Genomic DNA, 12,713 nt, shown 5'->3' with positions numbered 1-12,713 from the left:
CTAGATGTACGATTGTACGTACTATATGCTTAACAAACAAGCCTATGCGACGATTGTGATAAAGATGCTCAAAGCCTTTGCACTAGGTGTAACACGCTATTTTCGAAGCCACTTTGCTTTTGTTTAAACTTTCAGTATGATTGTTAGCTGTGACTTATGCCCTATGGCAAGCATGTTCTGTAGAATAAGTAGCCGCAGGCGATGAACAGTGCAAAATTGGTTGGAACTGCAGAAGCCCTTATATTGTCAGATGTAATAACAGCCCTCCATTTGATTTATTAAAGATTATTGCAAAAACATTAAGGTATTAAGGTGGCGAAAGGCCTGACATTGGAATTCACTGTCACACAGAGATGGGCAAGATTACATATTCTTGGTAATCTTAAAGATCAAGATCACTTTTAAGAACGTTTTTTTTTTAACTTGAAAAAATGAAGTTTTTGATCAATGATGTTACAAAAAACACCGGAATTTTGACTATAAACAACCTGATTAAAGGTAGTTGGTATTGCTTTTAACTACTCAATCATTGGCCAAAGAATTGCAATACGTTAGTGACTGTTACTATTTGGCCTATCAATTGTTGGCGTACGCTATTTGAGTAGAATCGCACCGTCACACCTAACGCCGAGGGTAATCACAGTACTAAAAAGTCACAAAATTTGCAATCAGTTCTATGCTTTTTAATTAAAAAAAAAACATCTTTAAACTGCATCATTTTTCTCAAATATTTTGTCTGCTTCATTTGGGAAGCTTTTATTGATGTTACTAAGTATTTTCAACTTTAGCTGGATCATATCAATGTTTATTGCACCATTTCCCCATCTGGCAACCTTGATAATGTTGTCTGCTATCAAAAACGTTAAGAGGTCTATAAGGTCAGATAAATCGCTCAAGAAAAAAAAGAAAATGCAAATATTACATAAAAAGAGGCAGCACATGTTTTCACATTTAATAAATTTGTTTATACTCAGACCCTAAACAATTATTAGTCTGGATAATTTGATGTAATAAACCACTTTACATGACCAAAGTTGACTATACAGCGGCGTCCAGTTCTTTTAGCACCGCCATTCTAAACTTTTAAACATCTAAAGTTGGGTGAAAGAAAGCAAACATGTTTTTAGAATTTTCAAAACAGAATTGTGAAGTTGAATCATTTTTTTCATATATCAACAAAAAGTACATAAAGAAGTTAACTTGTTTATTATGATCAACTCAAAAACTTTTTAAATTTTGAAATGGCAACACTGACCAAATTATTGAAACTTCAAATCGACTTCCTTGGACACATATCATATTAACAGTGACGTAATGTTAGTAATTACCACTAATTATTTTGTACAGTATGAGTTCTATAAAATGCCTCTATCTTGTAAGCGGATTTTAATTTTAAAGTGATCTTGATCTTATTGTTCTTCAAGATCAAGATCACACAAAATTTATCCTAGATCAAGATCACACAAAAATTTAGCCTAGATCAGTGCTCTTCAACCTTTTTGTCAACACGGAACCCCTCATGTACCTTCGCGTTTGTCACGGAACCCCACTAAAAAAAATTTACAAATTACGAATTGCTTGGTCAGAAAATTAAATATTTCGTTATTACACTGTTACACTTCAAAAAATAATTAGACATTTCAAAACATAGACAGTTATTAGGTTATTACAAAAGTTATAAAGTCAGACACTTAATGACTCTGTTGTTGTTGCTTATCTTTTATAATCTTCTTAAATCGTGGTTCAACGTTGCTTAATGCAATTCTCATTCACATATCGACACCCTTCAAGCAACTTCTGTTTTTGTTCTTTGTTAAAGCAGAAAATGCTGTTTCACACAAATAGGTATTTGGAAATTGACACAATAGTTTCAATGCTTCCTTTGAAATTTCTGTCCCTTCTTTGTACAGAAAAATCCAAAAATATTCCTTTCCGTTTTTTTCAAAGATTTCCTCCAAATGAATATCATTGCAGATATCCAGGACCCGCACAGCAAACAATGTCGGCTGATCGTTGGCCAACGGTCGCGAACGTCGCGGTCGGCTTTTCGCCGCAAAACAACCATTTGCCAATTAACATTATTTCTTTAACTGGACAAAGAATCAGTAAAAAAGGGTACAACATGTTATAATTTGGTGATATAAACCACATAAAACATTTTTTTTACCAAATGTATATTGTGTAAAACTTGGTTGTGGACACAATGCTAAGACAATGGTGGGCCAACGTCGCATTTGTCGTCGTGGGCATACAGTTGAAAACCAACCTCCAGCCACCGATTGTTTATTTTGATATTCCGGGTGAAACAATCTTACATAATGAAAAGTACCCATTACAATTCTGTGAATTGAAGCTTTTATAAATTTTTATTTCAACAAACGTCAATATTATAAATAGGTTGTTAACACAACGTTGAACCAACGAAGAACCAACGTCACGTACGTCACCGTGGGCATTCGGTTGTCAGCCAACCTTTTGAGAATAAATCTCAATTTTGATGAAGAATTTTTAAAGTTCATTTCAACAAAAATTTAATATGACTAATATAGTTGTTGACGCGACGTTGTGCCAATGGTAGACCCCACAGCGCGTTCGTCGCCGTGGGCATTCGGTTGTGAACCAACCTTTCTACAACAAATATCATTTTTCGTATTCACAACAAAATAATTCGAAGCATTGGCCAGTATATGTTACAATTTGACGAAATTAAAGTGAACAAAGGTTTATTCTAACAAAAACGCTATGTAAAAAATATTTTGTTGAAGCGACGTTGAGCCAATGGTGGGCCCCACAGCGCGTTCGTCGCCGTGGGCATTCGGTTGTGAATCAACCTTTCTACAACAAATATCATTTTTCGTATTCACAACAAAATAATTCGAAGTATTGGCCAGTATATACTACAATTTGACGAAATTAAAGTGAACAAAGGTTTATTCTAACAAAAACGCTATGTAAAAAATAGTTTGTTGACGCGACGTTGAGCCAATGGTGGGCCCCACAGCGCGTTCGTCGCCGTGGGCATTCGGTTGTGAATCAACCTTTCTACAACAAATATCATTTTTCGTATTCACAACAAAATAATTCGAAGTATTGGCCAGTATATGCTACAATTTGACGAAATTAAAGTGAACAAAGGTTTATTCTAACAAAAACGCTATGTAAAAAATAGTTTGTTGACGCGACGTGGAGCCAATGGTGGCCCCACGGCGCGTTCGTCGCCGTGGGCATTCGGTTGTGAACCAACCTTTCTACAACAAATATCATTTTTCGTATTTACAACAAAATAATTCGAAGTATTGGCCAGTATATGTTACAATTTGATGAAATTAAAGTGAACAAAGGTTTATTCTAACAAAAACGCTATATAAAAAATATTTTGTTGAAGTGACGTTGGGCCAATGGTGGCCCCACGGCACGTTCGTCGCCGTGGGCATTCGGTTGTGAATCAACCTTTCTACAACAAATATCATTTTTCGTATTTACAACAAAATAATTCGAAGTATTGGCCAGTATATGTTACAATTTGATGAAATTAAAGTGAACAAAGGTTTATTCTAACAAAAACGCTATATAAAAATAGTTTGTTGACGCGGCGTTGAGCCAATGGTGGGCCCCACAGCGCGTTCGTCGCCGTGGGCATTCGGTTGTGAGCAAACCTTTTGCCAAAAAATCTTAATTTTATTTATTTATTTGCAATCAGACTCAAAGTCCATAGAATTCAAAATGCTTAGCCTACGCAATTGAATCAAATAGTTTTCAATTAGAGAAAACACAAGTCTCACGAAACAAAGTGTTACAATCACTCATACAAATAGCCTATATTAAAATGTTGCATGACCAAATGCTGCATAAATTTGATTAAAGAAATTCATCTTTTGATAAACGTTTTTACAGCTTTTCAATAGTTTATAAGTCAGTAAATCGGTTGGATATCGGAAATTTTTGGAAATGAAATATAAGCCGTCGCCAAAAATTCATATAAAAATAATATTTTGTTGAAAATACAACCAAGAAAACTCAAAATGCAAAAATTTTGTCTTGTTTGAGGATAAGGATTTTCGTTAGCCTACATCTGCCGTATTTAACGTTTGACTAGAATTAACTACATCAAAATAAAATAATTTAATTTGGACCAAAAAAATGATTTCATCATGTTTTTACAGTAACCGCAAATATCCCCCATAAAGTAGCCTACAAATGATCATATGAATGTTTGTGGTGGGCAAAACTATTTCTTAACCATTCAGACTTTCGAGTGTTCAATACAAATTACTTCCTTTAGCCACAAAACTTGTTGTTCTCATCTCGTTTGCTTCGAATTTTCGAAGTATTTTGTTTCGACCTAAAAGTTTCTATTGAAAAGCAAAGTCCAATTTTTTCACATTCATCCAATGTTTGAAGATGTTGAATCAATGTAAAATGCCTGATTTTGTTCGCCAGTGATTTAACCCAAATAGAATTGTGGTTTAATTAAATCCAAAGTTTGATTGAATTGAATTAAGTTTAACTACTAGATTCACCCGGACAACAGAGCAGAAATTGATTTTCATTGATTCAACGTTCACAGATGTTGATACAAAAGCATGCTTTGCTGGCTGGCAATAAACAGCTCTTTGTTAATTAGGTCATGCATTGGTGTTAATTAGGTCATCCTCTTCTTTTTTCATTTTTTTCCCATGCTGCCCTGCTTTCAAATTTATTCACAGTGAGTTGTGACGGCTTGAGGGCTTGTACGAATTACAAAGATAATATTGCGGTGCTTTGGTATATCAGCAAGGTCCAACCAATGAAACTGCGAAAGATTTTAAGCCTACAAGCTCCAGCCTCGAATACTATCATTAGTCGCCTGGAAAAGCATTGGTGAGTGTATACTAGGTACTGCATATCGCTGTTTTTATTGTTGTTAGCATTTTTGATAAAGCATGAGATGGTTCAATTAGTTCAATGTAGTAGCCTACTATAATTAATTATAATGCAATACCGATACATAATTATTCATAAATTTAGATTTTAGGACACACCTGGGTGTGTACTGTGCAGTGCATTGATTTTTGTGTTAGTTTCGATAATACTAAATAGCTTATCTCCTGTTTTTTCGATGAAGTCAACTTTTTGTAGCAAGCTTGCGCGGTGCGTTTTTTGTAAGGATTCTGAAAGTAACGAAAAGGTTCCAGATGCTTGTTTAATAGATCAATGAAAAGTCAATTCAATACCATTACTTATTTTAAGTCAGTTTGTTTTAAATGGACACTGTTAAGCAAAATGTTTCCTCCTACATTGATAAAAAAAGCTCACCCTCAATAATTTGTTTATTTTTATGTCGCCAGTTTTGTGGCTCAGACTACTGTCTTGTATCGCAATTTTGCAATTTTGGTACGATCTAATTGATTAAAAGCAATTAGTTTTAACATAAAATCTAAAAAAACACTAAATTATTGGGTCAAGTTTTTGTTAGGTTATTAAGGTCATTTTCACATTTTAAAGTAAATTGTTTTGAATATTCAGGTCGATGAAAACTTGCTCTATTTGTGAGGAATAGGCTGATGATGATGGATGATGGTGATGACGGATGATGATGAGGCTACATCAGATTTCGATAATCCTTTTTCACTACAAGCACAAGCATGGTCAGCTTAAGCATTTACCCCTTTACCTTATGTTTCTTTTTCAACAAACTCTCAGTTTTTAATGAATAATAACTACAGACAAAGCTTCTGTAGTTAATTTAATGCAAGGTTGCATGAAAAAGGTGTTTATTACAGTGACGAAAAATCATAATTTTGTATTTGTAATAGAAGTAATTCGCAAAATCTTTGAAGAAATGATTTCAAAGTTTATTTGTAGCAGGATAATTCTCATTTTCTTTTCCAGACTGTTGTAATCAATGTAATTCTGAGTTTATCCATGGGAGATACTTTCAGAACTTTTTCAGTGTGATTAGTTCATTGCTTTATGGGAAAAAGTTGCTTGTTAGAGTTAGTTACGTGGCTTCAGCAACCAACCTTTTCCACTAGACATATTGGTTTGGACCAGCTATTGGCAATTTATCCCAATGACATTATTATTTTTAGATGGAGTACGAAGAACCCATAACTTGTCCACAGCAACAAATTCAAATATCCTTGCCGCTATTTCAGACTGGCTGAAATACGCAAGAGATGAGGACTGAGAAGTTAGAGAAGAGGAAGACAGGAAATTTGATTTAATTTGCCTCATGCCCTTTTCTAGACCGCTGTTATATTTAGCATGTTCTTTGTTTTTGCTGTGATGGTTAGAAATAAAAACAAACTTAACTGCCATCTGTCCTACTCTTTGCTTGTATGAGTGCCTTTTCTAGCAATGTTGTACCGAGTGGAATGCTAGTATGGTAAGTGATAAGGTTTACTGCGAATTGAGGCCTCGATCCCACGTCTTCGTGGTCATCATTTTCAGCACAGATTAACTCGAAAAAAGTGAGTTAACAACACGCCACCATGTGGTCAAAGTTAAGAAACGTTTTCGGTTTGGTGAGGTCGTAATGTCTAACCCTTGTCAGATCAAAACGTGAGCGTTTGGTCGTAGATTAGCAAATGATGGCCAACGCTAGGCCCACGAGTAACCAAATCGTTTTCGCCAGAGAGGATGATAGTAATTAATTGCGTCTTCCACGTCGACCCAACGAAAGCGTTTGGTCGTAGGTTGGCCAACAGTGCACTAACGTTGGTTCTACGATTAAACAACTCTTTTTTGCCACAGTGAGGATAGTTGTAGGCTAAATTGCGTCGTGGATCCCACGTCGAACCAACGAAAGCGTTTGGTCGTCAGGTCGGCCAACAGTGCACCAAAGTTGGGTCTACGATTAGCCAAGCATTTTTTTGCCACAGTGAGGATAGTTGTAAATTGCGTCATGGATTCCACGTCGAACCGACGAAAGCGTTTGATCGTAGGTGGCAAAGGGTTGGCCAACAGTGCATCAACGTTGGGTCTACGATTAGCCAAGCCTTTTTTCGCCACAGTGAGGATAGTTGTAAATTGCGTCGTGGATTCTACGTCGAATCGACGAAAGCGTTTGGTCGTCAGGTTGGTCGCAGGTGGCAAATGGTCGGGAAAGGGTTGGCCAACAGTGCATCAACGTTGGGTCTACGATTAGCCAAGCCTTTTTTCGCCACAGTGAGGATAGTTGTAAATTGCGTCGTGGATCCCACGTCGAACCAACGAAAGCGTTTGGTCGCAGGTGGCAAATGGTCGGGAAAGGGTTGGCCAACAGTGTGCCACCGGGGGATCGACGTTTAACCAACCGATTTTTGTGACTGACGATTCGCCCAAGGTGGCCCGCTGGCCAAATTTGTTACGCGCCAACGTCGGAAACCAACGGAGGGCCCACGGGACGTTTCCGATGGTCTAACGTTGGACCAACGACACGTTGTTGTGCGGGGAGTTCTTCATGTTGTTGGCAAGGGAAAACGAAAGGATTAACCACCCACTTTCGCAAACGGAAAATATCAGATTCTTCTTCAGGAAAGTAGCGGTTGAAATTTTTCCTCAATAGCTTCAAATGCTCCAACACTAATTCCTTTATTTCAGCTGTATCTTCAACTTCGGAGTCCTCACTTAGAAATTCATTCAAAAACCGAAAAGGAGAATAATCATTTTTTGAAACTTTATTGGCCCAGCAGTCAATTTTTCTTTTAAAGCCATCAATTTGGCCAACTTGGGAAAATATATCTGATCTTTTCCCTTGAAGGCTGGTGTTGAGTGTGGACAACATATCGAATATTGAAGCCAGATATGCCAGTTTGCAAACCCATTCATGATCAAGAAAATTGGTAGCATATTCATGATTTTTTTCTGCAAGAAAAACTGATATTTCCTGTCTTAATTTGAACACCCGAGCCAAAACTTTGCCACGAGATAGCCAACGCACCTCTGTATGCAGCAAAAGAGTGACATTATCTGACTCCATTTCTTCACATACTTTTTGAAAAACTCTTACAGATTTGCCTTTACCACCACATTTTATGTAATTCACTGTTTTCACAATTACATCCAAAACCATTTCTAGTTCCGTTTTTCTCTGCTTGTCAGAACTAAGCGGTTTTACAGCCAGAGCTTCACGATGAATAATACAATGTTTTAATACACAGTTAGTAGCAACTGCCTTGACACGAACACCAACTCCTGAAAAGCGTCCAGTCATCACAGCTGCTCCGTCTGTAGTTAGAGAACAACACTTTTCCCATGGTATTTCTTTTTCTTTCAAGAATTCGTTGAGCTTACTAAATACTTGTTCAGCAGTTGTGCTCACATCCAAGTCTAGGCAACACAAATATTCGTCAACAATGCTGTATGAATCAATATCAGGAATTCTTATATACACAAGCAGTTGTGCTCTACTCCCAATATCAGTTGATTCATCCAGTTGCAGCCCATAACATGGAACATTTTTGATTTTATATAAAAGTTGTTCCAACAAATCTTCAGCCATATGAAATCCCCTTCTGCTTACAGTGGTCTCAGACAGAGGTATGCTTTGTAACTTGCGTTCAGTTTCCTTGTCAAGGAGCTCCTCTGCTACTATTTGCAACGCTGGTTTAATAACTTCCTCGGCTAAAGTAAATGGTTTCTTTGTTTTAAGAATATGATGTGACAGTCGATATGAAGTCAACAAGATATCTGGATTGGTTTTCACTGCTCTTAAGAATGACTCTTTTTGCTTGTGCACGCTTCTTTTCATATGTTTAAAAAATGAGATAGTCTTTGTCGCGTACGCAGAATGATTTGTTTGTAAGTGTCTTTGTAATTTAGCCGGACCATGGCTGAATTAGAAAGTCTGTTACAGCAAATCAAACATTCGGGCTGAGGAGCTACATTCAAAAGTTGGTCATCCGGCAAAAAGAACCCGTATCTCAAATATGCGTCGTCCCATTTTCTAACCTTGACAATTGAATTACATTTGGTCCGCTTCGGCAGAGGTGTCTCTGTTACAATTGAACTACAAGGCTCATTTCCGCCCACACCTTCGCTGTTGCTATTGGATCAACAGCAACAGCAGCTCAACAGCAGCTAGCTCAAGTCTCTACTCAGCAGGGTTGTCAGACAGCTTTTGAGAAAAAGAGCCAAACAATGTCGAAAAAAGGGCCAAACTGGGTAAAAAAGAGCCAAATTGTTCAATAACGTTAATAACGTTGCTTATAAAACATAATAACGTTAACAACGTCAATAACGTTACAATACAAATGGAAAAACAATATTTTTGATGACAGCAGTGGCCGAGTGGTTAGAGCGTTGGGCACTAACCACTCGGCCACTGCTGTCGTTGGGTTTAGTAGTACTCAGTCTGCTTGTACTTCTGTGATCTGTACACCGGCTACATCCTATGACTGTGATGCAACAATAACGTTATTGTTAATAGAATAACAATGAACAACCAGTGACGCAACAATTATAGCAATGTTTTATTCGGTTGGTGACTGCAGTCAACCCCTCGTTTAACAAACTGGCCTACTTGAAGTGTGAATGCGGTGCAGTGATGTAAAAAAATCGGAATGACGCATCAAAATGCTGAAGCAAGAAATCAATTTCCCTAAATAAAACGAGGAACCCTTGCGGAACCCTTAAAACTCACGGAACCCAACTGCATGTTCCGCGGAACCCTAGGGTTCCGCGGAACCCCTGTTGAAGAGCACTGTCCTAGATAAGATCAAGATCACTTGTGATCTTCAAGATCAAAATCATGCCTTTCTCTGTTGACACATGTGCAACACGTTTTCGACAAATGACCTTCTTGATGGGGTGCTGGCAAAACAAAGAGGTCCATGTTTTTTTTGAATAGGTCCATGTTACGAAAGAGGTTGAGAACAACTGCTCTATCCCAAATAAGCGATGACCAAATATTTTATGACGAAGAAAAGTTTATGGATTTTATCTACGTGCTACTTTTACCTTGCAGTAAATCTGTTTTAAGTTTAAGCCAGGATAGTACAAGAAAAATTTAAAAGATACCAACTTAAGAAAGTAAAAGAAAATGAAGAGAGGTGTATGAGTAAAAATCTATGGCCCATGATACAATAGAAGAATCCACAAAGGATACAAACTGATATGCATAAATCAACAAGTGAATAAAAAAGTATGTCCTAGCTTAATTGCAAATTGCTGTTGTTTTCTCAAGTTTTAATTTTAACAAATTCAAATAATTTTGTAGCACAAGTTTTCCAAAATAAATCACATCTTCTAATTGGCGAGAAAATTACGTTTCCTTGAAGTCCGAAATTAAAACTAAATCAATTCTCACTGGTCTTATTAATCACTCTTGGAAACCATCGTCTCTTCTGAAACTTCAAGACAACTCTTTACTTCATTCCACTTTGCTGAAGAGATCCGTAATATCGAAACATTGGACAGTGCACTGTCCGCAGGGCCGGATTAAGGGTACTGTATGCCTAAGGCTGTTTACTAGAGAAGGGCCTAAATTTGCAAACCAAGCTACAAAAAGTAATAAAAATGCATAGGCCTACATGAAAAATTGAAATTATTTACTGCAAAATAACTTAAACATAACAGAAAAATGGCTAATGATGGCGCATAATTGGTTTTGGAAACAAACACATTTTTATTGTCAATTTTGAAGCAGATGGAAAAGATTTTGGAAAGAAAGAAATGGATAGTAGGTACCTATGGTAATACTTTACCTAATGACACTCTAAACCAGGGGTTTTCAATCTTTTTTCCACCGCGACTCCCTCAGAGCAATCAATGTAGGCTAGTTCCGCACCCCCCATATAGATATTCAAGAAAAGCATATTTAATGCAAAATTTTATGCATATTTAATGCATATTTATTGCATTGCATATTTAATGCATATTATGCATAAATTTAATGCATATTTAATGCAAAATGCAAATAAAAAAATCTTAGCTACATAATTAGGAGAAAAAATAATGAGAATAATCTACGTTTTCGCACTTTCACCGGTTGAATTTATTGCAATCTTTTATGGATTTATTTAAATCAATTTTAGTGAAATGGTTGGACCTGTTGCCGAAAGAACTTTCAAACAAAATAGCCGACACTAACTTTTTTCAATGCCGTTGAAAACGGTAGTGAGAAATCTATATTTTGCATAGAATTTTACATAATTTTGTTTTTTTACCATAGCGTTGTTACTGGTTAACTTTAGTCTGCACAAAACAACGTACAAGAACTTGGTGAAAAATGTCGAATGCTTTCCTATAGTTAAAGACTTTGCAACGTTTGAAAGCTTAAACGATATAACCTTGGTTTGGTTTTGAATCTTTATCCTCGACTGACAAAGCCTTGATTGGTTATTCCTGGTAGTTTCGCATACTTGTAGAGGCTCTTGACGCAGGGCCAGTTACCGAGATTGGCGGAGTGAAGTTATTCGATTGTTGAAGTCTTGTTGCCGGGGAATTAAGCCATTCTCTAGGTGCCGCTGAATGGAGAGCAGTCCTGAAATGCGTTGCTCAAGCGCACACCTCGAGAGTCGAACCAGCGTTGCGTGATCTTGAGCCGGCCGCGTAACCACTGAGCTAACGGGGTGGACAACCTCAAGTAAAGGAATGGGCGGTTGCAAAAAAAACACAGTTTTTAATCTTTTCTGGCATAAAACAATTGAAAACAATACACTGGAATTTCAAGCGCCTCTCGAACCTCCGAAAAACGGCTCACTATACCCCCAGGTTGAAAAGCCCTGCTCTAAACTCAATTTCGGTAAAAGTGGCGCCTACGTGGTTTTGGAAATGGGCTCTTCATAATTATGTATTGACTCAACTCAGTCGTTCTTTTTTAAGCAAAAACTGTACAGGTACTGGATCTGTATTCCTAGGCTATCAGCTTTACAAAAATTGAGGCCGAATTTTTCCAGAGCCTAAGGCTATAGCCTATTAGCCTAATGGTTAATCCGCCCTGACTGTCCGTAGTTAACAGTGTCTTTATAGACACTATCTTTAAAGAAATAAAAAAAGAGTCAAAAATCATATAATTTTAACTTTGTGTGTAGCTACATGTACGGATTGTACGGTACTTGAGAGGTTACTGTTATTTTTTTATTCATTTGTTGATTTATGCATATCAGATTGTATCCTCTGTAGATCTTCTCTTGTATCATGGGTTAATCCTATCCTATATTTTTTGTATTTTGGATCTACCTAAGATGATTGTTATGTCCTAGCTTAGTGATAAATTTCTGTTTTTTGTTCAAGTTTTTATTTTTAACAAATTCATATGATTTCTTTGCATAAATTTTCTAAAAAAAAATCTTATCTTCTAATTGACAAGAAAATTACGTTTCATTGAAGTCCGCAAATTAAAAACTAAATCAATTCTCACTGGTCTTATTAATCACTCTTGGAAACCATCGTCTCTTCTGAAACTTCAAGACAACTCTCTACTTTATTTTCACTTCACTGAAAAGATCTGCATGATCGAAACATTGGACACTGTCCGCAGTTAACAATGTCTTTTTAGACATTATCTTTAAAAAAATAAAAAGAATCAAAAGTCATACAAATTTCACTTTGTGTGGAGCTACATGTACTTAACAGGTTGTTGATATTTTTTTTGTTTACTTGTATAAACGTAAATTTGAATTTTTATAAAACTATATACAAATACAATATTATTGACCCCTGATGCTATACACCCCTTCTTTTACTCAAACAACAGCTTGGTTTTTATGCTCTTCTTGGATTGATGCTTGAACCTAGTTTCACATTGA

General features: G+C 36.6%; 1 protein-coding gene and 1 long non-coding RNA gene across 2 annotated transcripts; one reads left to right on the top strand and one right to left on the bottom strand.

The window, feature by feature from the left end:
* The first annotated feature begins 4,798 nt into the window (after nt 1-4,798).
* Nucleotides 4,799-6,122, top strand: LOC145775997 (uncharacterized). Its single transcript, XR_014290193.1, has 3 exons — nt 4,799-4,860; nt 5,506-5,627; nt 6,072-6,122. It is a non-coding gene; the product is annotated as an uncharacterized LOC145775997 (long non-coding RNA).
* A 1,205-nt stretch (nt 6,123-7,327) lies between these two features.
* LOC145776018 (protein FAM200A-like) lies at nt 7,328-8,713 on the bottom strand. Its single transcript, XM_082587428.1, has one exon. The coding sequence runs from the start codon at nt 8,711-8,713 to the stop codon at nt 7,328-7,330; it is 1,386 nt and encodes a 461-aa protein (XP_082443554.1).
* Nucleotides 8,714-12,713: the final 4,000 nt, after the last annotated feature.

The sequence above is a fragment of the Aplidium turbinatum genome, chromosome 8 (assembly GCF_918807975.1).
Source record: "Aplidium turbinatum chromosome 8, kaAplTurb1.1, whole genome shotgun sequence".
Lineage (NCBI taxonomy): Eukaryota > Metazoa > Chordata > Ascidiacea > Aplousobranchia > Polyclinidae > Aplidium > Aplidium turbinatum.
This window is presented reverse-complemented; position numbering and strand designations above follow the sequence as displayed.